At 40.8% G+C, this 12922-nt stretch overlaps 1 protein-coding gene across 2 annotated transcripts; it reads left to right on the top strand.

Moving 5' to 3' along the window:
- The first annotated feature begins 1323 nt into the window (after nt 1–1323).
- On the top strand, nt 1324–12895 carry nadk2 (NAD kinase 2, mitochondrial). 2 transcript variants are annotated; one of them, XM_039780218.1, is made up of 12 exons: nt 1324–2206; nt 2294–2382; nt 2496–2584; nt 2951–3032; nt 3273–3356; nt 6201–6340; nt 8107–8200; nt 8296–8391; nt 9845–9921; nt 10030–10083; nt 10173–10296; nt 11305–12895. In XM_039780218.1, the coding sequence occupies exons 1-12, from the start codon at nt 1952–1954 to the stop codon at nt 11441–11443; spliced, it is 1323 nt and encodes a 440-aa protein (XP_039636152.1). In that variant the 5' UTR covers nt 1324–1951; the 3' UTR covers nt 11444–12895. The 2 variants fall into 2 exon arrangements, with proteins under 2 accessions (XP_039636152.1, XP_039636154.1); XM_039780220.1 differs by having other exon boundaries at nt 1325–2206; nt 9866–9921.
- The last annotated feature ends 27 nt before the right edge of the window (nt 12896–12922 follow it).

Raw genomic sequence — 12922 nt, 5'->3', positions numbered from 1 at the left:
AGCGGTCTGTTAATTGGCAGGATTTATTATAAAATCCCAAGGTGGATGTCATATCCAGGGGCGTAGCACAAAATTCCGGGCCCTGTAGAAAGGCATTTTCTATAGGCCCCTCCCCGCATCCACAGCTATTCATTCTAGCATCTTTTTGGGCCCTCCTCACATGAGGGCCCTGGGTACTCAGTCCCCCTTTCCCCCCTAGTCCGACACCCCTGGTCATATCTCCATAGATCCAAGACAGAAATATGCTCTATTTGCAATACAGAACATGTGACCATGCGTTGGAAGTATTTTACTCCCTTAAGTACAGGTAGAGCTACTGTTCTCAAGTTCTGCATTCAAAATTGTATTTACAGCTGCACTTATCCATATTTTATGTGTAATTATTAACGGGTTGCTCACAGTGACAAAACCACTAAGAATTATCAATAACACTTTGAACGGATGTGCTTAAGACTTACATGACACTATCATAACCATGACATGACACTATGTCATGAACATGGAGAAGTCTTTATGAATGTTTATGACAACATTCTGTAAATGATGACATATTTAATGCTAACTTAGCATTGTATGAGATGTTTGTGTTATGAAAACTTGACATTAACCAAGACAATAATGTATTTGTTATGACAACTTGACAGTAACCAAGACAATAATGTCAGTGTTATGACAACTTGACCTTAACCAAGACAATAATGTCAGTGTTATGACAACTTGACATTAACCTACACAACATAACTTGTCATAAATATGTCATAGCAAGCCTAATCCTCAAACTTAAATGATATTTAGCCTTGTGTGTTAACATTACATTAAACTATCATAAGTGGTTGGTTTTTACATTGACTGTCATGAGACTATTATAATTGTGTCATGAATAATTCCCTTGACCTCAAGTGAAGTGGAACCATTTGGACTCGTCATTAAGGTGTTATAAAAGTTATAAGGTTGGTTGGTTGGTTGGTTTTGTGGTGTATTTAGCATCTGCATGACTTTCAGCTAATTATATTGTTTGTAATATAGTGCTTACCACTAGAATTCCGTTATGCCTTTTAGTAATATCAACCAAAGTCTATAGCAGGAAAGCAATCAAACACAGGTGCAAAATTACAGGTATAACCAAAGCTTGGTTATGAATTATCAGTTTACACAGAATAAAAATGCTTGCGATATTGTTGGCAGTAGAATTGGAACTATCAGACATTGTGATTCACACTCCGTACCAGTTGGTGGCGGTAATGCACCAATTAGTTGTTTACCAACCGCAAGTAAACCTCAAAAATGGTCATGACGTAGCGTACGTACAACCATGCCATAGATATATATGACGTAGGGTACGTACCATAGCATGGTACGTGCTTATATACTGTCTATGGGGACGTGCAGCGTACATACAGTGTTCTCGTTTATTATTCTCACCTGGTAACGTGTTTAAAAATATTTTGGACATGAGGAGTGTGGCAAAGCTCAAGTGTGGTGTGTGGTAAGAGTAAACCCAGTCGGAACTGTAATAGGACCACTCGCTCACGTCTTGTAAGCAAACTGCTATCGACATTTAGCTTTGGTCAGCTCAGCTGGGAACGTTAACGTAACGCTATCTTTGAACCGTACTAAATACGGTTAGAAGGGTTACTAACTTCAGTTAAATGGCGAGCTGACTGTTGTTATTGCTGTTTGTTTTTTTTGACTCGGCTGAGGAAACTCTCCAATTGGAAAGTAATATCTCCAAGTTATAAACGGGTCGCCAACAGCTCGCTAGGTAACGTTAGAGCAGGTCACCTTCCGTCGCAGCTGGGTGTGTGTGTGTGACTTCTTTTACTTCCCCGACTTCTGTGACTGGACAATAATAACTCTATCTGACTAGAGGAATGACATATGACCCACTATGTCGGCTACGTAACCGCAGAGCCGTCATTCAACGCGTCTATTTGGCCATGTAATTGAGTTCATGGTTGTGCGTTCACTTGTAAGAATGACTCGCCGCTCGGTGGTAAAGTTTGTGTGCCTTGGGAATCGAGCTGTCAGCCTGCTGTGCGGAAACTCCCTTCGCCCCGTTCACACTTCGGTATGCAACGTCTCATCGCAGCAAAAAGCTGGATTCAAACCGGAAAAAGTAGCAGTGGTTACAAAGACTACGCGATATGAGTTTGAACTGCAGCGGTATCGCTATGCAGGGCTCTCTGAAGAGGACTTTAAACAGCTGGTAAGAGTGTCTTTCACTTTCAGGCACGCTTGTGACCTCCAACGCAAAACGAGCACTTTGCTTTTACGTTTGTTGTCTGTTTTGCAGCTTGCTATGAAGGGCTCCAGCTACAGCGGCCTGCTGGAAAGACACAACATCCACACTAACAATGTGGAACACATTGTGAAGAGCCTGCGGTAAGATGTGGCCCGTCACAGGAAGATTATCACAGCCACATTCCCAAGAAGCACACAGGGAAGTGTTGCTTTATGAGACGTAAAGGATTGTTTTTATAATTGTGTGTTTGCAGGGGACAAGGCATTGAGGTACAAGTTGTGAAGAGAGGAGAATATGATGAAGAAGTAGTTCGATGGGCAGATGCCATTATCTCTGCTGGAGGTAGGAATTTCTTTTGTTCTTTAGCCCTGCTCTGCCAGCCACATTGATTCATTACAAACACAGTATATAGGCAGTACATGTCATTAAGTCCAGGAAAGTCAAAAATGGTAAATGTTGGCTACAGTTTTTATCACTATATTAAATCTACTATATTTAACAGTATTATCTATACTATTTGTTGAATAAATGAACGCTGTATAACATAATCTTCCTTGAACACCAACTTTTGTGCCCAGGCATGATGTACACAATGGGCAGTACTTTAACTTATTCAACCGAGAGGGCAAAAAGTCACATGAACAAAGGCTTCAGACAACCCATGCACATACACAATACAAGTTCTCTAACTGCAGTTTGTTTTGTTAGGTGATGGGACAATGCTACTTGTTGCCAGTAAGGTTTTAAGCAAGGACAAACCAGTTGTTGGAGTTAATACAGACCCTGAGAGGTAAAACACTGAACAGCACTTTTCGGGAAGGGCTTGGATTGTTATATGTGTAAAGAACAATCAGACCTGATATACTGTGGCTCTTTATAAAGAAGTGGGGAAAACTCTTTAGGAAGTTTGTTTATAAGCACTCGAGAGTAAGCCTAACACATAATGTTATGTCATTACTTTACGTTGTTACTATTTAACAGTCCTCCTAGATTTGGCTGCGTCCGTTACATTTCTCTCTTTTAACTATAGGTCAGAAGGTCATCTGTGCCTGCCTGTGCGGTACACTCATGTCTTCCCAGAGGCACTGGCGAAACTCTGTCGTGGTGAGTTCAGGTGCGTATTTCCCCGCAAATAATCCAAGCGCTGTTGTACTGTGACTTTCTTCTAGTGAACGTGGTGCCCTGTTCTCCTGTGAGTGCTCTGTCACTTAACTTCAATCATCTTTTCCCATCTCATAACAGTGACAACCTAATAAATAGTAATGTCACAGACATAGATATAAAACAGTACATGTGACATGATGTCATAACTAATGGGATAACTGTCCGCCATCTTACCTGGGTACTGTCACCTATGGGCAGAAACATATATAACATCAGCTGATATATAACATCAGCTGTGCAGCACCTGTTGCTTCACCCAAAGGACCAAAGTGACTAAGGAGGCTGGCATCACTTTCCACACGTCAATAGAGTAGATGAGACACTTATTTTTTACGTATACGTAGGTGAAAGTGCTCATATTATGCTTTTTGGCTTTTTCCCTTTCTTTTATTGTTATATATCTTTTTTGTGTGTGCATGTAATAGGTTTACAAAGTGAAAAGTCCAAAGTCGACCCCAAAGAGACTTGCCATCTCCAACAGAAAACACTGTTCACAAACCGCTCTATTGTAGTCCAGCCTTTACTTCCGTGACGAACGCTCGTCACTTTGTAACACACGTTATAATGCTCGCCTAGCTAAAACAGAGAGCTCAACACACAGGGTGAAAAGAGGAGCTGCAGCAATGTGCAGTACAACAAAAATATAGTGTTATTTGATAATTAAACCATGCAAACCTATTCTGATATAACCTCTAAATACAATTATGAACCAGAAAATTAGCATAATATGAGCACTTTAACTAAAACTACAGAAAGGTCAGTGAACTACGTAGCTTGACTGTTGACTACAAACGGACCAGCTGAGTTCTAACTTAAGTCAACGTAACTGCTAGCGCTCAACAGCATTGATTTGTTAGCTGATTTAGTTTAAAGGTAATGTTTAGTTAATGTTATAACAAGGTTATTATTATAACCCTAACACTAAAGTGTTAGATTTATTTACAGTACCTGCCTATAGGCAATAATCTGAATCTATTTAGGATTTCTACGTTAAAGATATTGCTTAATGTAGTTTATTAACCATTCAGAATATAAAAGACAGTAATTACATATTAAATTCAGGCAAAATTGAAAAAAATAAAATGATTATCTGCAATATAAATGCCCATTTATGAGATCATCTTTGTTATTGAATGCAATTTTTCTTCTATTGGAGCTATAATAATCCAAATTTACCAAAATTTTATTCTAGACAGGCAAAGTTGTCTTATGCTCATTATTTTGAATGAAAAACAGTATTGATGTATTGGTAGAGAAATACAAGGATTATAAAGACAACATGATCCTCTTTCACCATAGGGTCCAATTGCAGCAATTCTATTACTTCACCCAGGTAAGATGGCTGCCCTGTGGTTCCATCCAGGAATGGAAAGTCAGAATGACATGTCACATGTACTGTTTTATATTTATGGTCACAGGGTCATGCAGAAAATCCCCAAAATGTCTCACTGCTGTTGTCTGTACATTGGTAAACAACTTGGGGTTGTTGCTCTGTTATTAGCTTAGAGTTCAAGAGAAGTTTAAACCTGTGTTGTCTGGAAAAAGTCACGTGGATTCAAAACCCCACTGTTGTGTCTTGAGACTCTGTGGGATAGCTGAAATCCAGTTACTGTGTCCCTTAGGAATCGCCTGAGATTTATTCTAAACCTGCTGCTCAGGGTTTTTTAATTGAAGTACAAGACAGTTTAGTAAAACAATTGATTTGGTGATTTTCAGATCAATATCTGTTTAGATATTTATTTAAAAAAAGATGATAAGCAGGAGATGCGTTAGGGCGTGGCGACACGCCAACCTGTCAATCAGGACATAGGATTGCGTATTGGACTGCGCCATTGCAACCATAAACAACACTGGCTTCCCCGTGTCATCCTTCCCAGCTCCACCCTCTAATCCAATAATCGTCAAGTCCGGTTCCAACAAGCCAAGATGGCGAGCCAAACTTGAGTATTCAAAACAGCCGTCTACAAACCAATGCATGACGTCACTGCTGCTACGTCCAATGTTTTATTTTTTTTATTTTTTTTGGGTGACGAGACGGTTTGACCATTTCTACGTCGGCCCAAGTCTAGCATGGTACGTTTCGACTAGACTCTACTTAACTTGCTCCTATTTGTTTTTCCATTAGCAAAAGTTGTGAATAATACCTTGTACTTATTTTGTGATACCACCTTGAGGTTCCAAGCGAGCTGAGCTGATACTAAAAGATTACGTTAAACACTGATTGGTCAGAGAGAATCGTCACTAGCGTGACACCAAACGTCCTGCACAAACCTGGGGTTTTTAAATAGTGACCTCAATATTTTATTCCCTTGAGCCCGATTTAAAAAAAATTAAAAAATAAATAAATTTAGCCCGCAACGTTACGGTTTGCAATCGAAGAAGTGCAGATGTGCCTCTTTGGTTGACGCTAAAAGGGAAAAGATTCAGCGAGTGAATTAAAGATGATCCCACAGCAGTTTTCATCCGTCTTCGCTATGGCGATCAGTTGAGAATCCCGGCTACATTGAGGGGGTCATATCCGCAGTGAAAGTCGAGTCGAGCAGTACCGTGCAGTGGAAACACGGCGATACAGCCTCTTTGGTGCCATAAAAGTGCATTCAGATGTTCAATATGTTTAACTTCATTGTTGATGTTTTTTAATTTAATAACTTATCAAGCTGTTCTTACTGCATTCACTATAGTCTTCAGAATATAACTGTACAATATTTAAAAGATGACCCACTGGTTTAGTTTAAGCCAAATGGTGCTCTGTACAGCAGACGTTGTGCCCTCACCTCTCCTGTGCTGTGTTCAGGTGGCTGTGGCGTCAGAGGATCCGTCTGCACTTAGAGGGCACAGGAATCAATCCCACCCCCGTGGACCTGCACGAGCAGCAGCTGAGCCTGGAGCAGCACAGCCAAGCTCACCGCATCACCACCATGGGCCGTCAGCAGAGTACGTCTCCAGCACCCGTCGTGTGTTCCTGTCTGACTGTGTGACTTGGAGTTAGATTGGCAATAATAGGCTGCTATTGACCTCCAATTAGGAACTTCATCAATATGTACACTACGGTTCAGACGTTTGGAATCAGCTCTTATATTGATGTTTTTCTTCTTTCCTTCAGTAATAACTATTTTAACAGAGATAAACACTGTATCATTCAGGTACCTGATGTATTATTTGAAATTAAAAAAGTTTGGGCCCAAATGGAAGAAAAATGATATATTTCAAACTTCCATATAGTCAACGTCCTCACAGGGTTGCATGACAGGGGAGAATATTGTTGGAACTTGCATTTTGAATTTGTTTTCCAGTCCAGGAGAGCGTGAGTGACTCGATTAGGGGTGTCACGATTCTCCATTCTCAATTTTTTTAAAGCACAGGTTGCTATGCCATTTTTAGACTAGACTTTTATGCAATATAATATCTGACCTTTGTTCGCAATGTACCACATTACATTGTGAAATCTAAAACATTAACAACATAATGTAACAATAACATATCTTCAGTCAATTGGAAACTTGACAATTTGTCAATAAAGTAGCGCTGCCTGGAAGGCACTAGGATTAGGCAATGGTTATGGTTGAAGACGACGGTTGCAGCGCTGCCTTGAAGGCTTAGTTGGGGGCTTAAAACACCATCGAGCCAGCACAGCAGCTGAGCAGACCGATAACAAAGAGGGCGACTCGGCAGTCCGCTAACTTGTTGCTCTCTCTAATATAACCAAAATAAGATGCTCTGTTAGGCTACAAAACGTGCATGCAGGCTGAAATTCAACCTGCTAGGCTAATGTGTAGTGGTAAACACAGAATATGGTACATGCACATAGCAGAGCTTGCAAACTGTGGCTTTTTTGTCAACAACACGAACATTGTCAACATAACTCACTGGAAATCCAAAATACTACTACTCCAGCATCTGCAGTTGCCATGCTATTTTTTGACTGGCTCTAGCTAAGTTACAGGAGGTCGACTGACTCGCAGCACTTCAACGCCTGTGGGTTTTTTTCCCCCCGCTTGACAATCCGACCGTACGTGACATGGAGGTGCGGCAGTATCGACGATTCCATTTTTTTTATTCGAAATTTAAGATTGTGACTTAATTTCGGTCACACCCTTACGGTCGATCATTATTGAAATATTTTTTGGGCCCTCTGCAGTCTACTCAGTGGTTAGATTGAAGATGTTTAAGCTGTGGTATGTCAGTCCATAGTATTATGGTGCTTCTGTTGTGAATTTGAGCTTTGCTAAACATGTTGCCTATTAATTCCAGCGTGTTATAGGCCGCATTATTGTGCACTTGAGACTGAAACAGGAACCTGTTCCTATTTAAATCTACACACATGTTGATGCTAAAGCTTCCAGTTTGTTTTACCAAAGATTGCTGATTTCTTCTATTCTTATTTAATTGTTGTGCAGAGGGATCTTTCTACCCTTTCAGTTGTCTGTCTGGTTGAACCTATTGTGAGGGTTTTGTTCTCCATGTACAGAACACTTTTGTTTTTATTGCAAACCCTTCATATGAACCATCGGTTTGTAAAGAGGAGTTTCTAAAACCTCCTAAAGGCCATCCAAAAATATATAGCAGTCCTCTTAGCCATGTGACTGGACCCAATCAAGCTTTTGTGGGAGGAGATTCCACACATTTGAACAGTAATGTTTCTGTAAGTTGATGTTTTTATTCTCTCACTGTTCTAATACTAATTCAGTGGCATTTCTCAGGGACAGGAACACTACATGACAGCGTCTCCAAACCTAGACTGCTCCCGATCAGAAGCCTGAATGAAATCTTCATCGGAGAATCTCTGTCCTCCAGGTACCTCTGTCATCCTAACCGATGACCATAACTCTGTCTACCACAGGGTGAAGTTGACCTCCTTTTAAACCCCATGTTAACCTCTTGCTACATAGGGCTTCCTACTATGAGATCTCTGTGGATGACGGCCCGTGGGAAAAGCAGAAGAGTTCAGGACTCAGCATTTGTACAGGAACGGGATCCAAAGCCTGGTAAATTTCACTGTACTTGACTTTCAACTTAACATTAAATGTTTCACTCGTGCCTAAAGCGTAATTTATGCTTCTGCGTAAAATCTACGCCGTGGCTACGTACGTAGGTACATGGAGACGCAGGCCCACGCCGGACCCTCGGTCTTAGCCTGACGCACACCTCTCGAAAAATGTAACTACACGTCGCTCGGCCGTGGCTTGGTAGCGTTGCGTTTCCCCTACTCCTGGTTCTCCTTCTCCATGAACAACATGAAATCAAGGAGAGGGTTAACTTTTCCTGCTCCAGATTTCCCACCGTGGTCAGAAAACACAGGGGAGACGCTTTGTTTCTCTCACTAGGACTCTAGAGTCGCTACTCGCTCCGAAACTAATCGCCGTCACTCTCTCACTTCTCCCTCGCTCTACCACACACACACACACACACACACACACACACACACAACAACACACACACACAAAAAAATCTAGGCCATTACGTGGCACGGATGAAGAAAAACAACAACCATAAATCACGCTTAATCCTCATCCACTGTGAATTAAGGTTGTACTCACAACAGTGCATAGTGTTATGAAATTCCCATGTGTTAAAACCTTTTATTAAAGGGTAATTATTTATTTTTTCAACCTGGACCCTATTTTCCTATGCAGTGGTGTCTAAGGGACTAATGTGAACAAGAAGCTTTGAGCCCCAAACCAGGCTGCAATGTAACCCTACAGGGTGAAGGTGCATCGTCAATGTCTATCCACTAAAAGTTTTGCCACGGACAGGCTCAGATTGTTACTCTTAGTGTTTGACAACAGGATTTTACCGTCCTTATAATCTTTTTTTGTTTAAACCAAAAACGGTTCAGAAATTGGCATTGCCAAACTCCCCAGACTTCTTGTAAATAATCACTACTTTTAGCGTGTATAGAGCCAGCGTATTTCCACATGTAAATGGGTGAATTAAGGGTTTATTTCAACCAAAACCAGAGTGGTGATTGTTGGAACAGTGGAAAGACGAACCAAGACTGCTTTTGATAATTTTATTTAGTTTCTGTCGACTTGGAATGAAGTGTGTTTTACACTGATACAATTACTGTTTATATCAATGGAGTCTGGGTTTGGCGGTTTTCGGGTTTCTTGTTAAACAAAAAGGATCTTACTCTTTAACAAAAGGTTTCGACCTCTGTAGGGATCCTTTCCATAATGTTGTCAGACACTTAAAGTAATAATCTGAGCCTGTCAGTGGCAAAAACAAGCACTAAATTGAAAATGTACAATTGCCCAATAACGTTACATTGTACCTTTTTTGCTGCTCCAGACTTCAGCAGTCTTGCTTAATAATGGACCGATTTCAAAGATGGTTATTCCCATCAGTCACTTAGACACAAAAAACATAATGTAGGAAAGTAGCGTCCAGGTTGAAGGGAAAAAACAAAGTTACCCTTTAATCCACTTGTCTGCTCTTCAGTGTTTTCTCTATCTTGGTCAGGTCATATAACATCAACAAACTTGTTGAACAATCTGTGGAGGAGGTTCTAAAAATCGGTACGTACCGCACGCGTGCAGGTCTTGATTTTAAAATTAAGTCTATGAACCATGTTTTGTTCTCCAAATGCATCACCTAACTTCACTGACAAACATGTCTTTTCTCAGGGAAGTCTCAAACAGGTCTTGATATCCCGCTAAATCGTGACTTCATCGAAAAGGGTGAGTTGATCCTCCTGCATATATTTTTTCAGTTTTTTTTGCCACTTTGTTTTTTTGTGACAATGGTATCTATGTATGTGTGTGTTCAGTTACTGACGAATACAACGAGTCTCTGGTGTTCAGTCCAGATGAGAGACGCTTGTTCTACAGCATCAGGGAGCCCATCGTCAACCGAGTCTTCTCCAGCAGTCGGCAGAGAGGCTTCGCCAGCAAGTTAGTGAATTCTTTCTCAGTGTCAGAACCAAACCTAAAGACCTCCATATTATGCTCCTTTTCAGGTTCATAATTGTATTTAGAGGTTGTACCAGAATAGGTTTACATGGTTTAATTTTCAAAAAAACGTTTGTAAGTACACCAGGAGTTTGTTTAAATAACACTTGTCTGATGGCTTCTACTCTCTGCTGCTGCCGCTACCGCTACCATTAGTTGTAGCTCCTCGTCCATGTATTCAGGCTCCAATAGGTACGGGTACGCGTTCGATGCTAACCTCAAACTCTGACATTGCGTTGATCTCTTCTGCTGTTCTCTTGCTCCTTCTTCACTACTTTACCGGTAGTCTCTTCCGGCAATAGATGTCGTGCTCTGTGCGGGATCAGCGGCGCACGACAAAGCGGACAACAGGAAGCCTGGACGAGTTCGAGGGCATCGTGATGCCAGGACTCTCAGAGTGACTGCGAGTCTCTCTTGTAAACTTACTGGGTTAAGAGGAGTTCTTTTGTGGAGAATGAAAGGCTTGATGCGACGAAGTAGGGCATTGAATCAAATTGACGTCAACGCTGTTGCCAGTTCTTCCATCATTGACCTTTTTCTTCTTCTTCTAGTCTGTAGAAATGGCAAAGTCGGTAGCCTTTCCTCAGTTGCGCCACCTCTGTTCAGGAGAAGACTGCAACTAGTGTTGCGACCACCGTACGCAAGTATAAACAGTTAGGGCGCTCCCATGACGTCACACGGGCGCTTGACAGGTCGGGAACGCCGAGTATACCGCACGTTTAACTCCCTTTGGGGTGGGCTTTTTGACTTTTGTAAACCTATAACATGCACAAAAAAAGATGTATAACACAATAAAAGTAAGGGGAAAAGCCAAAAAGCATAATAAGAGCGGACCGTGGCGATAACGTTGGTTAGGATTTTGACACTTTAACTGAATTGAAATTGAACTTTTAAAGAAGCTGTAAAGGTCTACCTTTTCTTTTGAATGTAATGATGCCTCCAATGCTTCAGGGTGTCTGTCCGCTCACGGTGTTGGGACGCCTGCATGGTGGTCGATGGCGGGACTTCATTCGAGTTCAACGACGGCGCCATCGCTACACTCAGCATGAGCGAGGAGGATCAGCTCCGGACCGTCGATCTCGAAAACTGAGAAGAGTCCAGAGAACCCGAGACTGGACTGGTGTCTCTCAGGCCAGCTGTTTAAAGGGATGGGGCTCTTCACCTTTTAGCCTCCGCAAGTGTTAAATATTTTTATACCTGGGGGGGAAAAAAAGGTATTATTGTTGCTATTGTTTTATTGAATGTGTGCATTTTCACAAAATTTTTCCAACTCCGATTTTTTTTTTTTTTTTCTTTTCTTCTTTTCATTCTCTATTCCACTATCCCCAGGTTAGATGACTGTCTTTCAATGCATCACATCAACAGAGAGTCTCTAAGCAGAGGGATTGAATTTGTATCTCATGTATTTCAGATTACATCTTGTGTTGTGCTTTCACACCTGTGCAGCTTTCAGTTAATGACCATTAATTGATAAGAATGAAGTTATTCTATATATATTTGTTATTGTCAACAAATCTCAAAATGAGTCAGACTCCCACTACTTTCTGACCTCCCAAGTGGTCTGTGTCACTCAACCCCAAGTTCTTACTGAAGACATAAGTCTTGGAAAACATATAAATATAATAATAAAAACTCAATAATTGACTTATTTTTTAATGAACACTACTCAGACAGGAGGAAATGGTGCATTTGTTGGACTATTTTCAGCGAGTATTTTTGTGGCAGCAGGACAGTGTGTGGGGGATTGAGTCAAAATAAATGTAGAGTGTGGGTGTTCCTGGTAATGGAAGGCACTGGGTGACGTCGTTTGGCTCTGCAAATGGGATTTGTATAGATGGTATAGATTACCAGACTTTCAAAAGTCTTAATTTGTGCTTGTATAAAGGTTTATCTATATGGTTAACCGAAAGCCCGGTGGCTGTCTGTTACGGCTTGATTGATGACTAAAGATATTTTTGGAACATAGCTTATATTTTTTCTAGCTCTTTTAAGCCATTTGAGCTAAGAATTAAGTTTGATTAAGAAAGAGGAAAAAAAAGATTGAAATGCACTAAAAACACCATGCTTTAAAGGGGCATTTTGCTCAATGTTTAGGTCAAAAGTATGTCTTGAAACCTTTCACAAGACCGGATGTTCAGCACAACCAAAACTACAGGGTGTATACTATATCTGATATGAACCAGTAAAGCCACCTGACACTAAATGCCTAAATGATGCTGTAATGGTGATGCTGAAATTCTAAATTCTAAATCACAGTCTGACCAACGTGGTGGTGTAGTCGTAATGATTTCAAATATTGAATACAAATCTAGTAGGTCTCTTGTGTGCACTTGTAATTCCACTTGATCAGTTTTAAAAAAAAATGTTGCAACTTGCAAATATATATAACCCCTCTCTGCTTTTTTTTAGGACTAGTTTCCAAAAACAATCAGGAAATTGTAATATGCAGCGTGCCAAAGGCAGCGTTCCTCATGAGTATATTGTGTCAGTGTGTTAGGATGTGTGTTGTTTTTGAATCAGATAAAGTGAAATGAAAATGAAATGTTTGTGTTGTGCTTATTCAAACTCA

This window comes from Perca fluviatilis, chromosome 17 (genome assembly GCF_010015445.1).
Source record: "Perca fluviatilis chromosome 17, GENO_Pfluv_1.0, whole genome shotgun sequence".
Taxonomy (NCBI): Eukaryota; Metazoa; Chordata; class Actinopteri; order Perciformes; family Percidae; genus Perca; species Perca fluviatilis.
The sequence above is the reverse complement of the archived record's forward strand: the minus strand, read 5'-3'. Positions and strand labels throughout refer to the sequence as shown.

Excerpts from the sequence above, each read along its gene's own strand:
- nadk2 (XM_039780218.1), top strand. The coding sequence starts at position 1,952 with ATGGTTGTGCGTTCACTTGTAAGAATGACTCGCCGCTCGGTGGTAAAG. Across the intron at positions 3,033-3,272 it reads GTTAATACAGACCCTGAGAG|GTCAGAAGGTCATCTGTGCC; the intron begins GTAAAACACTGA and ends TTTTAACTATAG. Across the intron at positions 3,357-6,200 it reads CTCTGTCGTGGTGAGTTCAG|GTGGCTGTGGCGTCAGAGGA; the intron begins GTGCGTATTTCC and ends TGCTGTGTTCAG.